The sequence below is a fragment of the Scophthalmus maximus genome, chromosome 4, assembly GCF_022379125.1.
Source record: "Scophthalmus maximus strain ysfricsl-2021 chromosome 4, ASM2237912v1, whole genome shotgun sequence".
NCBI classification, from domain to species: domain Eukaryota; kingdom Metazoa; phylum Chordata; class Actinopteri; order Pleuronectiformes; family Scophthalmidae; genus Scophthalmus; species Scophthalmus maximus.
In genome coordinates this window covers 9,153,390-9,175,006 of record NC_061518.1, presented here as the reverse complement: position 1 = coordinate 9,175,006, position 21,617 = coordinate 9,153,390, and the positions used below count along the sequence as shown (strand labels likewise).

At 41.7% G+C, this 21,617-nt stretch overlaps 1 protein-coding gene across 2 annotated transcripts; it reads right to left on the bottom strand.

The window, feature by feature from the left end:
- Positions 1–81: 81 nt before the first annotated feature.
- Positions 82–15,304, bottom strand: tpp2 (tripeptidyl peptidase 2). 2 transcript variants are annotated; one of them, XM_035628100.2, is made up of 29 exons: positions 14,987–15,304; positions 13,985–14,113; positions 13,739–13,834; positions 13,497–13,601; positions 13,251–13,375; positions 12,993–13,156; positions 12,721–12,875; positions 12,536–12,612; positions 12,307–12,434; positions 11,841–12,089; positions 11,600–11,715; positions 11,300–11,471; positions 11,006–11,163; positions 10,825–10,901; positions 10,617–10,723; positions 9,803–9,957; positions 9,515–9,631; positions 9,320–9,420; positions 9,130–9,226; positions 8,911–9,048; positions 8,172–8,416; positions 7,740–7,818; positions 6,041–6,079; positions 5,522–5,673; positions 5,308–5,404; positions 5,064–5,194; positions 4,459–4,756; positions 3,949–4,068; positions 82–3,854 (listed from the first exon to the last, which is right to left on the bottom strand). In XM_035628100.2, exons 1-29 carry the CDS (start codon positions 15,149–15,151, stop codon positions 3,765–3,767), a joined length of 3,882 nt encoding a protein of 1,293 aa, XP_035483993.2. In that variant the 5' UTR covers positions 15,152–15,304; the 3' UTR covers positions 82–3,764. The 2 variants fall into 2 exon arrangements, with proteins under 2 accessions (XP_035483993.2, XP_035483994.2); XM_035628101.2 differs by lacking the exon at positions 6,041–6,079 and having other exon boundaries at positions 14,987–15,297.
- Between the last annotated feature and the right edge of the window lie 6,313 nt (positions 15,305–21,617).

The following is a 21,617-nucleotide window of genomic DNA, read 5'->3' as shown; positions in this document are numbered from 1 at the left end:
CTACAACTCTCACGCAATATTTTAACATATTACAGAACACAACAAAAATATAGAATCTACAAGTGATGACCAGGGAACACATTCATTCTTCCAAATCATTTTTATTCAGTGTTATTTTCCTTGTTTGTGACTTTTAATTTCATGTGAGAACAAAATGGTGTGACGGTAGCTCAGCTCTTTCCCACATGTTATCGAGGAAGAATGGGTATAAAATAATACTGAGAGCATTTAACCTCATCTCATTGACATTCTGTAAAACATTGGCATTGACTCAATTTTTATGACTATAAATATAAACACTCAACATCCAGAGAAAGCATCTTTGAAATCTTTCCTGACACCAGCAGAGCGAGCGCGACAGATATGAGAAGTCTGTCTGGTGCCAGAAATGGACGGTTCGGTCCTGTGATGAGAGTTAAGGCTAAATTCTCTGAGAGACCGCCAGTGGCAACAAGTCCCGACGACTGCTGAGCCCTGAACGTGACGTCTGTCTCAACCGAAACCCAAACACAGGAAAAAGGCCAGAAAAATAAAACAAAAAAACTAATGCAAAGAAGCAGGATAAAACAGAAGATGCAAAAAAAAGTCAAAATGATGAACACAAACCAAAACCCAAATGACTCCTGTAAACCCCTGTGCACGTGGAGAGGCCTGTGCTGCGGCTGCTACAGAAAGTGCACACGCATCACAGATAAAAAACAGAAACACAAGGCGTTGCTACCCCCCAGGGGGGAAACAGAAGTTGGGACCACCGATGTTGCCTCGCATGAATGGTCACCCCAGAAAAGATATTTATTCTCATGAGGACAAAAGGCCTCGGCTTGAGGGCAACTGCTTCTACATTCTGAAGTATAAACCTTCCACTTGTGAGACGACTCAAAACATCAGGGAAAGAGCCTTTACTTCCTTCTCTTCATTTTATTCTTCTATTCTACGTTATGTCCAATTTCCTTTTCTTTTTCAGCTTCGAGCTTCCTTTGAGAGTTACACTGAAATGAAAGTCCGTCTTGGGTTGAACTGAAAATACTAATGAGTGTGTGAGACAGGAAATGTGTTTGTTTTACAGAAGTGGATAAAAAAAGGGGTCAAGAATCACAAATATAAACAGGTTCCAACTGAATATGTAGTTTGCAGGTGTAGCATGTTCGTCTTCTACACAGCTTTATGAAAACAAAGAGCCGCGCGTCCTCGTCTCTCGCATGAGTAGTGAGGTGAAATATTCTAAAGGACCATACCAGGGTTTGTGCAAGTTTTCAAATGCGTGCATATATTTTTTAGATGCATTTTTCCAACCATTCTGTAATTATTTCATTGATTCATTCATTTCCATAAGACATTGAAAACAATTGGTGGAACACCACTGAGTTTTGTGGCTTCAGGAGAAGCTACACAAAGTCTGATTAATTGTCTTGTTGGAGAACTATGATAAAAGCTGAAAAAGAAAAAAAATAACATTGAGCTTATTGAAATAAGTGAGTTTACCAAAACTCTGTAGCCTGTTCCTCATCTCAGTTTCAGGCATATGTACTGTTATAGAAATTGCCAGCATTGTGGGTAATGTAGGCACAAGGTTTTGACAAGGAAGACGATGTCTCAGATTCTCCCACATCAACTTACTTACAAAAACAGCATGTGCATGGTGAGTCTGACAATGTAACAGGAGTGCGATGAAAACCTGAGCTGTGTTCAGACGTGAACTTTGACGTTCACATATGACGAACGCAGCAGGAGATTGTCTGAGTCAGACTCGTTCACAAAGGCAGGAACATTTTGTGTTCCTGAATTTTCCAGAGTTTTTCCTGCTGTATTCTCACATGAGCTCACTCAGACATTTTCCGGAAGAGAAAAGTTCAGGACACTTCAGTTTCAAACGAACTTCAGTGCAAGTCTGAACGCAGCTCTGGTGGCATACACCATCCATGATGGTGAACAAACATAAAACTGCTGAATATTACTGAAATTACCTGAAAACAATGTATTTTTCCCCTCGTTCAATATTCATGCCTAAATACGGACTGGTTACCAAGGTTAGGGTTACTAAGGGTTTGAAAGAAAGATTATTGTAAGAAGATGACTGAATAAATTCAGACTTATTGTTCACATGGAAAGAAATGAATGAAAATCAAAGATTGTCTGGAAGAAAACCTCCCAAAAAGATCTAAAATAACTTACTAAGCACAATGGTTAGCTGTGGTGTGATTCGTTAAAAATCTGATCAAACATACAAAACCACTGGCCTGGTCCTGTCACGTGAATAAAAACAAAAGAAAATCCTTCTGCTCAACCTCCTCTAAATGGAAATCTATTCAATTCTGCCCATGTCCACAAAAATATGCTCACACATCACATAAAATCATTCACAAACACTCAAAGAAAGTGGATATTGTCTAAAATCTTGTTTCAGATTAAAAATCTTTCAAATTGAAGCAAACTAAAAACTGCCTCCAATTAAAACTATTCTTCCTTACACCTCTACAAGACATGCATATATGCAAAATACATCAATTAGAATAATATTTGTATTATATACCTATTGCATCTTAATCTTTTTTATGTTATGTGTCTGTACATTATTTTTATGACACCGTGTACAAATGCAGCGAGTTGAAAGACGCAGAGAAACATCTCTACGACAGTGTGAACATTTTACAATGAAATCGGATCTGATCTGATCATCCTGCCGCTGTCTACAACTGCATCTGTTGTGGGAGTGAGCTCTGCGTGACGGCCGTTAAATGTGGCGTTCAGGTCGACTGCGGTGTGACGTGGGCGGCCAACACCTCCGGAGGTAAGTGGAAGTCAAGAACGTGTGCGTGTGTGGATTCCTGACGAGACAACCAACATGAAATGCACGGACATCAAACTGCTGATATGAGCTCAAAAACCCCATCTGACACCTAAGGCTGATGGGAAACGACTGAAGTTGCCAAGTGCTGACTGACGCTGCCGATTGTGCAGCTTTCAGTGGACAAAGCCGCTTCGCACTTCATCTTTTTGTCCCACCAGAAAAGGTAAGGTACAAGTAGAAAGGCACCTCCTCAGCACTGTTGTGTGTTCTGAGTGACTGTGTTCGCAAATCAGAGCCTAAAAAGACAGACAGGATTAAAGAAACGAGCTGTTAGGTTCTGTCCGAGTCTTTCTCTTGATTCCTGGATCAGGCCGACTCTGCGTGTCATTGTATGTCCGCACATGTGCTGCAGCGAGTCCTCTCGCTTTTCCCGCTGACATATCATTCTGTTGTTGTGACTAGAGTTTTTTGTTTTTGAAGACTAAGGAAGCATCCTTGGAGTCCACACTGGCCTTTTCACAGTATTTACATGAGAGAGTGAGGTTATTAATGTGATATGGAGCCCAGACAGGTGTGGGGGGGGATTGAAAGCCTCTGTATGCGTAGACAACACCAAAACAAAAGACAACATTCAACGAAGATATTACTGAGCTACAGTGACACCAAGCCGTGGCAAAGAGTTTTGAGCATTCAAAATAATAAGGGTTGACAGAGCTGTGGTGATCAACAAAACAGGAACATCATTCCGTGTCTTATACGGTGTCGAGTGCTTTAAACCATTTAAACACAGAGGTTATCCTTCATTTTGGTGTTCACCTACATCTGAATTTAAAAACACAAAAAAAAAGGAGATTCTCGGGTGGCAGCTGGTTGGTCAGATGAATAGACCATGTGACCCTGAGGGACACGATGTTGAGCTTACCATGTAATGGACCCTGTATGGTTATGGTGCTCATGCATTTGTGTGTGTCTGTGCCTAGAAAGGCGTGTATTCAGTGGGGTACATGACAGGAAGCCAGTTCTCACTGAAGTTGGCGCAGTGTGTCCATCGTAGATGTCGCATTAGCTGGAAAAACAAGAAACAGGAAATGATTTCCAGTTATTCTACTATCTATAAAACGTGGTGTTGAACCGATAATCAGACGTCACTTCTCTCATACCTGGATACAGTTCTTCATGTTCTCTTTGCTGGGCTTCTCCTCCACCATCTTTGAGGCGTACTTTAAGGCTCGGCTGTACATCTTGTTCACCAGAGCGTGTTTGTATGAAAACATCAACACCTGTACAGTGGAAAAGTCCAAAGACAAGCACAGTATATCAGTTGACTGAATTAACACATATATTTTTATATATATATATATATTCATATTTGTGAATCATTTTATAAAGATATGTCTCTTTGGTAGGAACCACTGAAAAGAAAACATTCAGAGACGGTCTAGCACATAGTTTTTTGTCTTTTTATGGGATTCTTTGACAATATGAAAAAAAAGATCATCATCAGCCTAATCCTTTAACATCACATGGAAAATAAATTCACATAAGATTATTTGGAACTTAAATTACTTAACCTTCAGTTCAATTCAATTTTATTTCTATTGCGTCAAGTCCTCCATTACAAGGGATCGGCTCCGGCCTTTACCATGTTTTCTAAAATACACTTTGCTCACCTTTGAGTCAGTTAGCTCGACCCACTTCTGCACCTCCCAAAATGTCTCCGTCAGAGCTTTCGCCGCGTTGTTCAGGGCGTCGTCAGAACTGCTGGCCACCTGCACCACGACCTCCTCCTCTGCTGCGACAGCTTCTAGTTGTTGTTGTTGTTGTTGTTGTTGTTGTTGTTGTTGTTGATCCGTGGTGAGGGCACCAGCAGCTTCCTGTGGCACAGGGGGCAGCAGGAGTTGGTCGGCCAGAGCGCAGCCCTTCCTGCACAGAGCGTCCAGCAGAGACGACTTCTGCTTCTCCATGTCACTTTAAAAAAATAAAAATAAAAGACATTTTCAAAAGTTACACAGGGCCAGTTTGGTGACTGTATAAGTTGTCAAATAATAACTAAATTGATCAAGAAGTGAGATGTACCAGGATGTGGTTGGAAATTTCCTGGTAGAAACCCTTCAACTCTATCTATGACTTAATGCTCGATTTCTTTTTTAAGGAAAATCTAATCACGCGCCTGTAACATTCAACGCATTCAAAGAGTTATTTCGTTGCTTTACTTTCAATTAAGAACACGTTGGTGAAGTATTAATATCTCTAACGAATCTTTGGAGCGACATACGTCTTGATAGAAGCGGCATCAGGCCGAGGGTCTGTCTTGATGGTGAGGTAGACAGCCAGGGCTGTCTGGTCGATGTGGGAGATGACAATGTCGGCTGCAGATACCACCTCCCTGAGACGTTTGACACGCTCCTAAACACAAAACACAAAATGACTGTGAGCAGAGATAATTGCATAGTTAACATTCAAACTTCTCGAAGTAAATGATTCAGTTGCCCTAACAGGGCTTCTTCCTTTTCTCTCACCTTCTCAGAGTCCAGCTGGTGCAGTCTTTGCACATGCAGCGGAAGATATTCCGGGTAGTTTTCCATGAGTTCTTCATAGATGGAGCTGGAGTCCAACCTGAACGGCAAAGAATGGACAGGACACGTGGATCAGTGAGAAATAAAGGAATAAGACAAAGCAGGTAATGTGTGACTGAGCCCCAAAAAAAAAAAAAACACGAGGAACTTCACGCACTTTGTCATCCACTGAATTTTCAAGTCGCGCATGGCTTCTGCAAACTCCTCCTTCACGTCTTTCTCCTTGTCTCCTTCCTTGTCCTTCTCCTTCCCTCCATTCTTTGTTTTATTGGGGGCAGGAACTAGATGGTAGACGACGGGTACAATATCCTGTGTGACCACAAAATGTAGTTTAATCAAAAACACAACAACTGATTCATTCAACAAAATCCATGACCTCTTTTTCTACTCGGCAGATTCTCACCCTTTTCCTACCGACCACTTTAAAGTAGTGCTCTTTATCAATTGCTGATATACAAATAATTTCACTGACCACCAGAAAACGTTTAACTGCTCAACATTAGATGTGTGATATTGACAAGACTGTTGCAGATTTCTATACAGCAATATTGACGTGCTTGGACATGATAAATGCATATGTAACAAAATCCCATCTTAAGGTGAAGAATAGGCCATTTCCAAAAGCTAGGAGAGCAGTGGGAGCTCTGTTGTACAGTGTTTCTAGCTCATCCAGTACCTTTTTAAACTTTCCTTGTCGTTTTGCAGAGGCCTGCCCCTGGTGGTCAGAATAACACACAATGAGGAAGAGACAACACAAACACACCAGAAAAAAAGGATTCTTCGCTCTTTCTTCATTTTATCTTTCATCATTACTCAACAGAGTGTCACCCACCTGTCAGCCCTAAAACATACGATAGAGCAAACAAGTGGTGTGCTGCTCAGGTTTTGTATCTCCTGATCACAGCTAACAAATCTGACTGACTCGTTGTTCTTACGTATTTTCACTCAGTGCCAAACACTTAAAACACAGTGAATTCTGAGTTAATATTTGACATGGTTTGTAAACTTCCTCTGTGTGTATAATGCTTTGAGAGTAAACAGGTATTCAGCAAGACAACATTTTTTGCATTGGAACCTTTGAGTAAAGCAAGTTCAACCACAAACACACCAAAAGATGGAAAATATTCAGATGTGCAGGATGAAACAGCTCTTAAAAAAAGAAGTGGAGGTGAAAACCTGCAGCCCAGGAAGACAGGAAGGAAATGCTCTGGAGATAAAACATTTGTCTTAGTAATGAGTGTAAAAGTAGATGTTCCAATCTTGTTGTCAAGTTTTATTCATTTGTGGTTTTTCACAAACACAGCGTGGCCCTTATAATTAGTCTTCTTTTTTTTTTGTTTACAATTAGCTCTTATCAATGTCGTTTTATTTGTATTTATAGGCATAGACACATTATATAAGCTAGAATCAGACCGATCGTTTCTTTTTGCTGTTTTTTCCCCCCAAAGCTAATATTTTCCCACATTCCAGGTTAGGTGAAATGAAGATATGGTGGTTCAGAAGCAGCTGATGCCCATTATTAGTCAGTTGTGCAGATTTAATAAACCTGCATCAACTGTTTTTCAACCTGGCATGATCAACATTGGGTTTTTTTCTGGAAGAATGGCCGAAGGCAAATGAGTGAGAGAAAAAAAAATTAATTAAAGGAGCTGTAAGCGATTTTAAAACAATACACGTTTTGTAAAAATCAGCGAATGTTTCCTCACTAGCTGTCGGTTCTGTGTGTAGGCGGGTTTTCGGCTCAGCCCTGTCTCTGTAAATTGAAGAAGAAAAAAAAAAAAGGTGCGGACAACACTGCGTATGCAGTTTGTGAACATCACTCCCCGACAGGTTAAGAGACGTGCTAGCGAATGACTCTACGACTCAGGGGTTTTGGACCGGTGGTTAATGCGTTGCTCTCACATACCCGAGGCTGCAGGTTTGCAGGAGCAGTAAAATCCTCAACAACACAAAGAGAGAGACAAGCTTTCTCCAAAATCTCTTACTGCCCCTTTAATCAAAAAAGATGGCAACTGATTGAAGAAGCGACAAAGCAGACCGATCACCTCTCCAGTCTGAAACTGATGAGATACAGTATAACTGACAATGAGGGGGAAAGCACTCGAGCACTGGTCTTTAACCCTGATCATCAGAACCACAAGTACTTCACATGTTTAATCACCGGATTTCAGACTTTACATCATTAACCAGGATTGGCAGGGTGGCCAGGGTGACCTGCCTCACCCTGTGGTTTTGTTCTGCATTCACCTGACATTGATGTAAAAACTCCTTGAGTTTGGGAAAAATTTAAACCAGCTCTAATGACTGTGGGTCCTGAGGAGTAGGACTGACCACTGCTCTGAAGTGCGTGATTAACACAGAACAGAGTAACTCACTGCTTTCTTGCCATACTCGCTCTTGGGGATAACGAGAGAGCCTGACAGATAACAGCCTGGACTCGTCCCCTTAGGGATCCTGAGAGAAGAAGGAAGAAAGATGGAAATATCACACATCTAATGTTGTTAACATTGAGAAATTCATAATTAAGTAGAATTCAAGTTGGGCTTTTTAAACTTAAGTGCAGTATATCTTATCCAGTAGCACTCTACACTGGGATACTTGAGGTTTTCCACTCTCTTCGTGCCTAAGAAAACTGTCAGATTGAATACATCACTGCCTTACATTTGATCAATGACAAATTTAGTTGCTGTACACTGTCACAGCTTTTTTTCTGTATAAGACCTCCTATGATCTGGGACCATCGAGTAGGGCTTTTCCTTTTTTAAGGTTTTGTAATACAAAAGGAAAGTTTCGCCGGTTTGACTCACTTGTCGTCTGGCAGGGCTGTGACGTAAAAAGGCTGGGTGGCACCCGGGCACAGGGTGAGAGAGTTTGCCTTCTTCTTGGCCATGAGGGCGGCCCGATGCGTCTCATAGACGTCTAGAGTGAGTGTGGTGGAGAGACGGTGGGACACCACGAACGGTAGGTCCTTGAGGCGCTCGAGCTCGCTGGACTGCTCGTGACGGACCTGCAGACGCACAGTGTAGTCGCCCTTTTCCAGCTTCAGGGAATACTGGGAGGTCAAACAGACAGGGGAGTCAGTTATTAGTCAGTTCAGTTCATTAAAGGAAACTTCTCTTTCTCCTTCTTAACCATAACCAGTGCAATTTGACAGTTAACCATGTTATTTTATTTTATTCAGGCAAATATAACTTGTTGTCTGGAGATCGCCGTCATCTTTCCATCGCACGTGTTGAACATGTCCACATACACACACTCCCCATTGTAGTATGAAGAGAGGCACCTCCCTGTCGGAATGTGTGGGCGACTGGAAAACATGACCTGGCTCTTACTTCTCTGTCTACAGTCTTTAGTTGGGCACATGTTTTGTCGAGCCAATCAGAAACCTGGTTACTTGTATATCTGGCAGGAGAAATCAGGATTCTCTAATCTGCTACCTTGATTATGGAAGCAAAGTTTCTTGTTTACACGATATTGGAACATCTAACAAAGATGACAGAAAACCTGTCATCTCAGGGACAATCACTTTCTTGTGGCTGGGTGTACCTGGTGTGGGTAGGCGTCCCCTGAGCCCAGCAGTCTCTTGTTCTGATCAAACAGCATCCAGAGCTGACTGTCAAACTCAGACTCGTACAGCAGCTCACACAGCGTGGGACAGCTGGGGGTAACCTCTCCACTCTTAGGCTGAGGACAAAGCAGAATAAGATTATGCACACAAAGAAAAAGAAAAAAAGTCACTTTCTCATTACGTTGTGATGGCTGTACCTGGTGAAAGCTGTAGGTGAGGACAATCTCGTAGAGTTGTCGGTTATTGGGGAGAACATCCCTCACTCCCAAGGCTTTTATCTTTGAACTTAAAGGTCTACAACCACAGAAACAACAGGGGTCACAATGTACAGCACTCTTATCAGACAAAAATATATAAATGTGTGTGTGTGTGTGTGTGTATGTTTACCTGAGAGGCTGAACCCATGACTTGAGGGTAATAGTGGGGGAAACTTCCTCATACCTCAGAGGCGACGACACATCAAAGCTCGTCACTCCTTCTGAGGCATGCTGGGTAGAGACAGATGAGAGTAAAAAAAAAAAACTGAACAAATACCATCTGAATTGTAGCCTAGTTTCCGCTGTGTCTGAACACTCTTCTTACTATGTGCAGGGGAGAAGGAGAAGTGTTGAGTCCATGGAACGAGATGCTGTAGTCCACCATGACGTCACCCAGGCTCGCCCACCATCGTGCAATGCACAACTCTACTATCCTCCCCGACTGGAGACAAAAACACATAAATTAGTCCTAACAATTTTATTAAGCATGCATCTTAGAAATTGAGTGACTAGAAAACTACACACAACTAGACCAGTTGATACGGGTATGTTTACTTTACTAGCAAAGTCTCAGTTAAATACAAATTCATTAAAAATATAATAATCTTCTTACCAACACTGGAAAAGCCTCGGTTAATGAGCCTTTTTCCAATAGTGAAGAGAACTTATAGAATTCATTTGCTCTGTACGCTTTCTGTTTGACCAGGTGCACTGCATGGAGAACAAACTTTGACGACACGTCTCCCGAGTGAGAGGTCAGTGTGATCTCTGCAGGGGAGAGAGGTGAAAAACAGAGCAACGAGGGCGGAAGAGAAGATGCAGGTGAGGGCGTAAAAGCAAGAGGTGGAACCAGGAAGTTGGGGAGGAAGACAGGGAAAGGGAAAGAGAGGAACAGTTAAAAGATTAAAAGGCCACATTTGCATTGCGCACGACTAATATCTCTACTTCAGTCAGACAAAAACACCAGTTTCATTTTGAAATGTAAAACAAATCTAAATGTTGCATTAAATAAAAACGGAATTGAAAGGCAATTATTCAGGCATAACCACGGAGAAATGTATCAAATCTTTCATTTGTGAATCAAACATAACAAAATTCGACATTTGATATGTTGAGTAAAAGATAAGAGACTTGAATGATACGGGGTTTCTCCAATGTTCACGGATCTTCTTGCGACAATTTAAATGCCACATAAAGTGCAATTTCTTACTTACTTTAAAGTCACGCGAGACAAAGAATAACAGAAAACCAGCAGGGGATATACAACCTACAGTTATTTCTGAGTACATACATTTATGGACATTAATATTGCATCTTTGTCAGTATTTCACAAGTATAATAATAATTCTTGATAATACAATCAGTTGATTAATGTGACCCGGAACTGCACAAAGTGAAGAAAAAACGGATAAGTGTATAACACTGACCTGCCCAGGAGGCTCCCTGAGGGACGGTGATGAAGTGGCGTTTGATCTGGCCTGGTCTGAAGTGGACGTCTGTGAAACGCACCTCCTGATTACGACTATCTGTTACTCTGATGGAAGACAGACAGCCGTCAGTCACATAAACACACATTTGTGCAAACTTCTCACTAAAAGTGACAGAAATCAATGCCAGTTTTACATAAGAACTCACTTGGCAGGGATAATAACCGTGATGGGGACTCTGAACAGTGGGCCACAGCTCGGCGCTGCTGTATCATAGCCACACACCTAAACAAAACACATTCACAGTGATCAGATTTACACTAATACAGACTCAGCAGAGACGGCTTCATATATTTTTTACTTCCTCCTCCTCTCTGTCTTGTCCCTACCTCTGTGTAGTGCACTCCCTCTCTCAGTCCGACAGGATCGATGCGGACATTGACATGACGACACTGGTTCATCAGCTCTAGATGGGAGGGGCACTGGACCCATGGGGCGGAACATGTGAGTGCCAAGTGAAGCTGCAAGGAGATTCGCTCAGAGTTTTCTGTGATGGATATCAGATGAAGATAGATTGTGTTAAAAAAAAAAATTATAGAAAAACACACATCTACATTAAAAATACCATGAAAATCAGACAAAAAAACGGCTGTAATGATTGTCCTGCAAAGTATGAACAGCACCTGTGTTCTCTGGGAAGATGGGTTCAATTCCAACTCCATGATCTGAGGGTGCAAGTACTTGGCCTGGGTCCCTGAGGTAGATGCCTCTCTGTGTGCCCACGCTTACTGAGAAGCCAAGGTGGCTGGTGGGTAAAGAGGCGTTTTGAGTGAGGTAGTCTAATGCCCTGTCAACCTGAAAGGAAGGAAAGAGGGAAATTACTGAGAGAAATAACAAAACACTTACAGTAATAACATAGAATAACATGACAAGCCTGTTACAAGTGACAGAAAAGGAAAATGAAACCACTACAGTTAATTTACCTGGATTATTCCATGGCCCTGTGCATAAACCTCAATGTCATCAACCTTCAGAGCGGTGTTTTCTAGCGCTCTCCTCACCGCAGGAACAGAGGGACGGATCCCGTTCTGCTTCAGCCCTTTCTCACACAAACAAAAACACACACACAAGCATCAGATTTACATTCATGCACACCTCCATACATGTCATTAATTCCGACATGCAGTATTAGTATCCAGTATCAGTCCATGGCCCAGGACACACCTGAGATGATGAGTGCGATGCCACCACAGGCATTAGGGGATGACATGGATGTGCCGTTCATCAGCTGGGTACCACGAAGAGTCCAGTTGGGTACAGATGCAATGGCCCCACCAGGGGCACTGATGCTGACCCCCAGGGCCCCATCGACACTGGGGCCCCTGGACGACCAGGTGTACTGGTTGGGAGGCAGCTTCTCCCTCAGGGAATACTCAGCCACCATCATGTCTGGAGTCACATAAGCTCCAACACCTGCGGCGAAAAGAAAGTTGGGAGCTGGAATTAATGCAAATTTCATTTGGAAAAAAAATAATAACAATCACACACATATTTGGGTTTCGACAATGGATACATTTTTTCTTCATTGACTTAAGGTGCTACAGAAGAAGAAACACTATGAACTTCGGTTGTCTCCCTAGATAAACTAATATATAAGTTTATCAATAGATGTGTTTATCAGTGTGTGTACCTATGACACTATTAGTGGTTCCCCCTGGGCAGCCGACTGTAGAGAGGCAAGGGCCATTGTTTCCTGCACTTGAAACAAATATGACATTGTGCTTCTGGACAGCCTCTGTGATCACCTCACAAATCCTCCTGAAAGAAAAAAAATAGACAAAAATAAGTGAGAATAATAGTTCAACACAAATTAACCCACACAGTGAAGCACCCAGTTGGAACCACTATGCAGTACTTACCCTGAATTGGGCCAGTGAGTTGCTTCTCCATAGCTATAGTTAACCAGGTCACACTTGTAGTTGATTACTTCAATCATCTTTAAGTGACAAATATAAAGAAAGAATCAAAATGTAAAAACAATGGATAAAAGGTTCAAAACAACTGTTAAAATGTAACTATATTTGACAGAGTCAGGGCAATATACCGCACGGATGAGTCCTGTGCCTGTTTCCATGGTGCTGAGGCGAGTGTCTCCGATCTTCAGAGCCAGGATTTGAGCACCGGGCGCAACACCATTACGCTCTGGTTCTTCTGGGAAGTAACCTGCTGCGATGCTTGCCACATGTGTCCCATGAGCCCCTTTACAAAGCAGACAAGCAAGTTGAGACTGGAGATAGCGTAGTGGACATTTTCTGAGTTTACTAGTTTCAGAGCAACTGAAAAACAAAGATTCATCATGTGCTGGGGTAACCTTACCTCCACTTGTGACAATGCAGAGTGTGTTTCCCTCATCATAAATGTTAACAGAGTAGTTAAGCATCTCAGCGTTTCCTAATGTGGCATACTCCTGTGTCTCTCTGTAGGAGCACAGCACCGTGCACTGGGACAGCTCTCCACACTCTGAAGTGTCCACTACAGCCCTGAGAATACAAAAGAAATAACAAAGAGGTGAGAGGAGTAGCAAGTGGGGAGGAAACCATTCATGATGAGGAGAAAAAAAGGGTGTGGGGGTACCTCCATGTGACGCCATCGTGCCACAGCACGCAGTCATATACAGGACCAGGATCACTGTACTTCTTTTCTAGAGATGCCAGCAGCTCTGACTGACACTGCAACTCTTCTTTCTGCAGCTTCTCCATCTAGAGAGGGGCAGCAGGGTGAAGGTTGTGTTTAAGAGCAACAGTCAGAGTAGAAAACATCCCATTATGCAAACACTGATGAGAAGATGAGAAGTCAAGAACTCAACTTTGTAAGACTTACCTGTGAGGGTGTTGGGTGAGAGAGGTCAAACTCTTCTGTTTTGCGGGACACCTCAGCAAGTGCTGCTCTGTGTGGCGGGTCCCACGTCTTCTCCTTTCGCTCTTTCTATTAGACAACAGAAACAGTAATAATAATGACCGTCTCTTGAGTTTTCAAGCTTCATATTTACATGCACTACCATAGTGTTTGAAAATTAAAGCCATGATAGTGCTGGTGCAGAAATAATGTCCCGTCTTTCTTACCTGTATTCTTTCTTTTAGAGCCTTAGGGAAGAACTCATAGCCATTTTTAACTCCGATGCGATACGTCCCTGATGGATTGACCCAGGCAGGAGGGATCTGGACGACATAAAAAGACACAGTGTGAGACAGATACGAAGGAAGATACATCAAGTGTGGGTCTGATGATCACCTCAAAATGACTTAACATGTAGGACAATAGCTGTAACCATTCATATAAAAATGAGATATCAAGAGGTGTCGACTGACCTGAAGGATTCTACCAGAGAGGCCTGTGATTGTCCCGTCTTTAGGTTCCGCCACTGTGGTCATGTTCACGTCACCGCTGCCTGTCGTGTCGATGATATCCACGATCTTTGGCTTCCCCTCGGTCGTGACCTGAAGAAGCAGTGATCAGTTAGCAACATCAGGCGGAAAGGGATGCAAAGCACAGATGCAGTCACCTATACTGACACTGGGGAGAACTGTGGACAGATACAATCGTAAACAACGACACAATCTCAACCTGTCACTTTGACTATGATCCAAGCTGAGCAGCGTACAAACCCTCCATGAGGAGAGAATACATTGTTAACAAAAACACAGTGAAGGAAGGGGTTCGATCTGGTCTCTGGCTTTTAAAGCAAGTAATGGAAAATTAAGAAAAGGTTGACCTTACTTGAACTGTATTAATGTGCCACCTACACAACAAAGACAAAGTCTATGAAAGCTAGCAGGTTCCTATCAACTGATGTAGCACTATGTGGCTACCTACCTAGACTCCACTGTGACTTGGCACTTAACATGAAGCTAGTCACGTCTCATTCGGTGACAACTAACCCCCCGAGGGGTTACTTTAACACGGTTCTGTGAACCTGGCCTCCACGGGCAGGCCGCCTCCCACCACCTGACGGGACAAACTGTCCTGAAGGAGGCGACTGACGCGAAGCTGGAGCACACAAATGCGGCTATTAGCTGCTAGGCTAACAAGCTAGCACGGTTGCCAGGTGACTAGCGACCAGCGTGTTGGTGAAATTTAAATTCATATTTCACCTAAACGCCTGTTGGCAACACGATGAAATTAATACTATCGATTACACCGTGTTGGTTCGGTTGTCACAGAAGCTGTCAACGCGTACTGACACAGTGGCTCGTGTGTATCGGTCGATGCTAACAAGCTACGTAGCTGTGTACGACTGCTGAGACCGACTGGGGCCTTTAGCCTTCGCTAGCTCGATGCTAATCTAACGTGCGGCAGCCGGCGAGATGTACCTGCATGCCGGGGGCCCCGGGGTCCACGCCGGTGTCGAGCACGGCGATGAGCACCCCTCGGCCATCGTACTCGGGAAACCGGGTGAGGTAGGACACGGCGCCGGTCTCCTTCTTGGGCAGCAGCCCGTGGAAGGGGAACGGTTCTTCGGTGGAGTGGGCGGCCATGATCCGACGAGCGACGACGAAAACAAAGCAGCGAAATGGGGCAGAGACGGACGGAGCCGCGCTGGTGCGAGAGGCGGGGAGGAGAGCGGGGTTAAAGGGGCAGAGCCTCGCGTGGCGGCGGTCACGCGACGTACAGTGTTCGAACTAGTCTTATCAACTCTGACACCATGTTCTCATTATGCCGGTCACAGTTGCTATTCTCACTCACTCTGGGAGACGTTTTTATGTGTGAGTGTGTGTGTGTGTGTGTGTGTGTGTGTGTTTGTGATGATGCTGAAAAAGTTTGTTTCCATCCTTATTTCCCAGTAGAATGAGCAGAGGGGACAATCAGCTGCAGCCTGTACTTCTATCTTAGTGAGTTAACTCCACTAATCCATGCATTGCTTAGCCCCTTATGCTCCTAACCTTAACCATTTCAACTGAATGTCTACATCATTACATTAATAATGATAACACATTTTATTTATAGAGCACTTTACATTGCTAAAAGCAATCTCAAAGTGCCACAGAGTCAAAACAAGATTACAAAACAGGTTTAAGAAAGACATTGGTAAAAGAAAAAGTACAAATTTAAATGCAAACAAGGTGGTGAAAAGAACAGTATAATATACAGTCTATATCTGATTCCTTCTCTGAGCAGATGCGATCTCAGTTGCTCTTCAAAGTTACTTTTACACTGTAAATTGGAGGATGTATATATATATATATACAATTTTGTATGTATAAAGTATGGGTCCTGATAGTTGTCTACACTTAACTGATCTGTTGTGCAGAGCTGTCTACTTGTTGACCTATATATGTTGGACTAATATGGACAGAATTTTGATTACATTAAGTGATTTTTCAAACAAAAACACACGACTGACACTGCATCAAATGGCTCAGAGGCCTTCACTCCAGGAAAATACAACATTTATCATTGAAACACAAAAAAAATGCTCAGTTTAGACATGTCGCAGAGCTGAGATGCCGTTGATTATAAATGCAGGACTCTGTACTTCTGTTAACTCTGGCCCAGGATAAAACAAAAACATCTCATGATGTCCTCAGATCCTGTATGTTTCCAACAGGTCAATCTGCTCAATCTTCTTCTTGTTCTTTCCACAACATTGTCAGAACACAAATAATGAGCCATGTTTTCTTCTTTAATGTTATTTGGTGCCACCGGTCACCATGGTATACCTGATTGTTACCATTAAAACATGGCCCTTGGGGGTCGGGAGGATAGCCATCAAGGCTTGAAATAAGTGAAACTGTCTTTCTTGTCTTAGACCAATATGAGAGAAAATTGGAGACAGGCATAAAACTACAGATCAGTCTACAAAAACCAACCCCAGGAAATACTATTCCCTTTCTGTAAGTCTTGTAGTTCACTGCATTATAAATGCACTCTAGATGGTGCTATAACACATATAGTCGTGTGTTTGCTGCAGTCACACTGTGCCCTGTGACTAAACCATCTGATGTCACTCAGTCACAGTAAGGGTTGGCAGTGCTGCTGCTGTATTTGAATGTGAGTAGATGTTGTATCGTAGTTAGAGACAATCTAATGGGCACTGCTGTCAAAAGATATTTACCTTCAGGCAGGTTTATCAAAAACGGTCATAATGCAAAAATGTATCCTTTGAAGAATAAATCACAGGTTTGCTTCATTCTTTCTATATCTATCTAAGACTATTGTTGATCAAATTAAATAATTTGATCAAATTTGATCAACAATAGTCTTGATTAAACATGGTCCTATCACAATCTTGTGTAAATGTTTGCATTGCTGGTTTAACTGAAATCTCGGAGAAAGGACTATCAGCATATCTGCATGTGTTGTTCATATGTTTTTCTGTAGCCACACTAGCAGCCTACAGCATGGTTTCGGCTTTCTCTGTTTTTATTGTCTGCAGATGCAATGTTGAGAACTGATGAGGGTGGAAACAATCAAATCAAAAATAACACATCTGATCACAATGGAGGTTGTGCGAATGTGAGTTGGATATATTAAAGATAACAATGCATCCACAGACCAATTCACATGCACTTAAGATTTGATTCATGCTCTTTTCAAAGAGATTTTGTTTTGTCTCTCTCATAATACCAGGATTAACTTTCCACATGTCAATCCCCATCTGTTCAACTCAATGGTTGGCCTGTCTCTACCATATCCATTCACATATGTACCCTTTATGTTACAGAGTGTGCTAGTACTAAAAAAAAGAGCACAAAGCACAAAAGGGCGGTTTAGTTCTAAGAATACAGTTATTTTGAATGTGCCAACACCCTCAAACCCAGCTGCGGTGGGTGGCGTGCGCGTAATAAAAACAATAGTGAGCATCTTTTTCACTAATCTACTTAAGTCGGCATCTGTCTTATCATGGCTCTATATAATCACTCCGACACAAACATACACATACATACACAGATTATTTGATGCTTTGTTTACAGGACACGTTTTGATTTCTTTATTCGTTTTTGTTTTGTTTTAGATAAATTAGACCTTCAAAATGAAAGGGGCTTCTTTGTTTCTGTTTTGAACCAATAAAACACGCACACACACACACACACAGGTGTCATGTTGTAAATTTTAGGTACATTTGGGCACAAAACATTTGTTACCTGGAAACTTAAAACATGACTGTAATAACCACTACTTTCCTTACCCTAACCTCTTAACTAAAATCCATTTCTGTAATAACTTGACACACACACACACACACACACACACACACACACACACACACACACACACACAGGCTTATGGTTTTGGGTTTACCACAGGGCGTAGCCACTTTAGCTGAATCTTTAAAGCTTTATTTTCCTATGTGATGTTGTGCACACAGCTAAAGAAACTGTGTCTATATTTTGCAGATCTTACAAATATGATACTTCTTTGGTTTGTATGTTATGATTGGCAACCCTTAACTTTTGCATTGTAGCCTTACATCGTGTTGATTTGACTGGTTGCAGATTTGTGCATGAAATGTTACCGTTAACAGGAGGGCTCTGGGTTTACCAGTTGTGCTAAAGCAACTTGAGCGAAAAGGCCTCTCCCATCTTTCTACATGCTGCACAAACATGCGACTGACAGGATGTGGCCAACATAAAGGACCTACATCATTGCTGTTCCCCGCCTGCTATTACCTAGTTCTTCATCAAAATGAACTTGTCTTGATAGGTTATTTATGCCACATGGGTAATGCCATGGTTATTATCAAGGAAAATCTTTTAGAGATATTTGAACGCAAACAAACTGCGTAACTGATATGCGTGCACAGGCACAATATGCACATGAAACCAGTGGTGGAAAAGGTGCTAAGGTCTTTTTAATCAAATCAAAGTCAAATACAAATAGCATCAGCATGTGCTTAAAGTACTACTAAAATGACCCATTCCTCATTATTATATATAATATTTTTGGATTATACCACAATTATTGATGCATCAAAGAGCAAACGTCCCTGTAATGTAATGTTGCAGTGGCTAAAGAGTGGGGCTAATTTTCATGACTATAGATGCTGTTGGGTAGTTTATTCTATATGTATGCATCAAAACATATTTGACAGGAGTTATAAGTATTCAGTTAACAGTAATACATCCATATATTACATACACCAGTAATTCTTTTTAGGATTGGAGCCCAAATTGCAATGTAAAAATACTCCCATAGAAGTAAAGGTCCTGTATTCAAATCCTCCTTGAGTAAAAGTACAGATGTAATAACGGCAGAATGTACTTCATGTATCAAAAGTACGCATTCTGCTGACAAATTACCTTTCTAATTGTTAAACTATTATATATCACATTATTAGTTTACTAATGCATCAATGTGTAAGCAGCATTTTTCTGTTATAGCTTGTCAAGATCGAAGTAATTTTAAGTATTTTATATAGTCAGGTAGTTAGGAAGTCCAGTGGTTCCTAACCAAGGGGTCTGCCCCTTCCAAAGGGTCACAAAAAATCAGAGGGCTTTTTTGTTCTTCACTAATATTTATTTTGCCCGAAGCAGTTATTCGAATGATGGGAAATGCTGTCTTTGTTGCACTGTGGCAGGAGGCCCCAAACTGCACACTTGTGAGTGGTTAAGATGAAAAACTTTTGGGAAAACTAAACAAGCGCCTCAAAACTATAGTACAGAACAGTTCTTCTTAATATTTAGTAAGTTACTGTCCACCACAGTTGATCTGAATGAACAATGTCATTAGAAACTAAAGGTTAAATTATGTTCGTGCTGTAATGTTAGTACATTATGTAGACTGCAAGGGCTGTACTTGAGTATATGTCTCTAGTTAATTCTCACTATTGCACTCAGTTAGCCTGGGTGTATGCAGGGTTGTTGCTGTGTGTTTTCTCTTCTTGAGGACGCTCTGACAGAGTAACAGCACTGATGAGACATGTAGCCTAATTAGATTTAGAGCTATATTCTAAAGGAGTCACGGCTAATCCCAACACCTTGGATGCCATCAGAAGTACTGCAGCTGACTGTCATTCTTGGTAGAGAGTCTCTGCGGCTGTTCTTTAACTCCCACATCTCGGCTGGGTTGGGCTTGGCCAGCTGGGTTTGTAGAGTGTTCCAGACCAGACTCAGGCTATTTTGAGGAATGTGCTCATGGTGATCACAGAGGTGTGGCCCAATAGGCTCAGGCGTGGGCTGATGATGATGATAATGATGACCCTGCACCTTTCACCTTGAATGGGTCTTAAATCCTGTCCAGACTTCACTCCTGCCGTGCAGGCCAGCTCCTTGTCCATTCATCCATCTGTTAGATTTGGCCCAGGATCAGTGTCACTGTCATGGTTGGTGACTGCCTTGCAGAACATTTCTCTTATAGCTTTATTATATCTGCAATTAGTAAATATCAAGGTTGTTATCTACATTTATCTTGGTCATGGCCTTTTTATGTCTGTCACCATAGTCTGATAAGACATTGGAGGTGATTTAGATGAAGTGATATCACTTTTGAATATATCTGGGGCTCTCTCGAGTGTATTTATGAGATATGTATTAACAATAAAGTTTAGACGATCTCTCTCTAAGCAAAGTGTTTGAGGATGAGTTCTTCCTTGAGTTAGTGAAGATTTCTTCCTTTGACTCTTTCTCTTGATGATATTTTGAACAGACAACGAAGAAGAACACATAACCAACTAAAGCATCATCTAAGGTTACCAACAAACACTTTATATTGGCAGGTTTATGTTTATATGGAGTTGTTTTTTTAATCTTTGTGTATTTTGTCTCACTTTTCTGTAATGGCATTGCAACAAATCAGATCAACTAATTCACAGCAGTTTACTGCCTGTGAACCTTAGTTAAAAATAATGAGTTAACTTGCTCCATAGAAATAGCAGTGCAAAGGTTTTTTTGTTGCTTTTTGCATTTGCCATCTACAGTATTTAACGTAAGAAATGAACAGGGGTGATCCAGTGGAGTCAGGCTCATGCTGCAGCATGTGGGGCCCATACAGGGGGATAATGCTCACACTCACTGAACAGCCACAGATGATGCTTTGTCAGTTCTCAGAGAGGGTGGGGGTACAGATAAACAAATAAATGCTTGATTTCAGGAGTATCATGACTTAGCTTTATCGGTACTAATGCTTGTTTTCATTATATTTTTTAATCATTCAACATTATTAGCCAGTTCTTGTCATTTCCGAGTCTAGCCAACCAATTCATGAAAGGAGATTAAAGAGGGGCAGGAACTATGCAGCTACCTTATGAGGGGTGATTAATGCCAGAGAGATCCAGGAAGTTTTGGAACCAACTGTATGAGGGGTGATTAATGCCAAAAATGAGCAGGACGCGTAGAAGCAGTGTTATCCACAATGCTATACAATTACACTTCACATTTAATTCCTGTGCCCTGCAACCCTCACAGATAAGCAGAATAGCTAACGGATGGATAGGCTTCAAATTTTATTCACCAAAAGAGACGGGAAATGTGATTTGTATAACAGACAGAAAAGGTGCTGTTCAACTGCCGGTAAGCCTATCCAGACTATTTTTCATTAACGTAACTTGAATATGTATTACCATTATAAATATATTATATTATTACAATAATAATAATAATATGCTATAATAAAAACAAAAATACAGTTAATAATTATTATTATAATAAAAAACAATAATCGAGTCAAGTCAAGTCAAACTTTATTATCAATTTCGCAATATGTGCCATATAGAGGAATCAAAATTGAGATTATCCCCGACCCACGGTGCAATAAGTAAAAAAAAAAGATAGATAAGAAATATATACATTAAATCAATTTTAAATGGTGCAAAAGTGATGCAAAACCCAACGGTAAAGAAACCAATTATTTTCTTTATATTCTGTTTGTCTTGTTTGGAGACTGGGCGGGACTTTGTTGAGTTTCCTCAATGGCACCACTTTCTCTCCGCGATCACATTTCCGGCACTGATCACCCGCCATACCGTGTGTGGGCGGTGTAGTGCGCAGCCACGCCTCCACTGGCGCT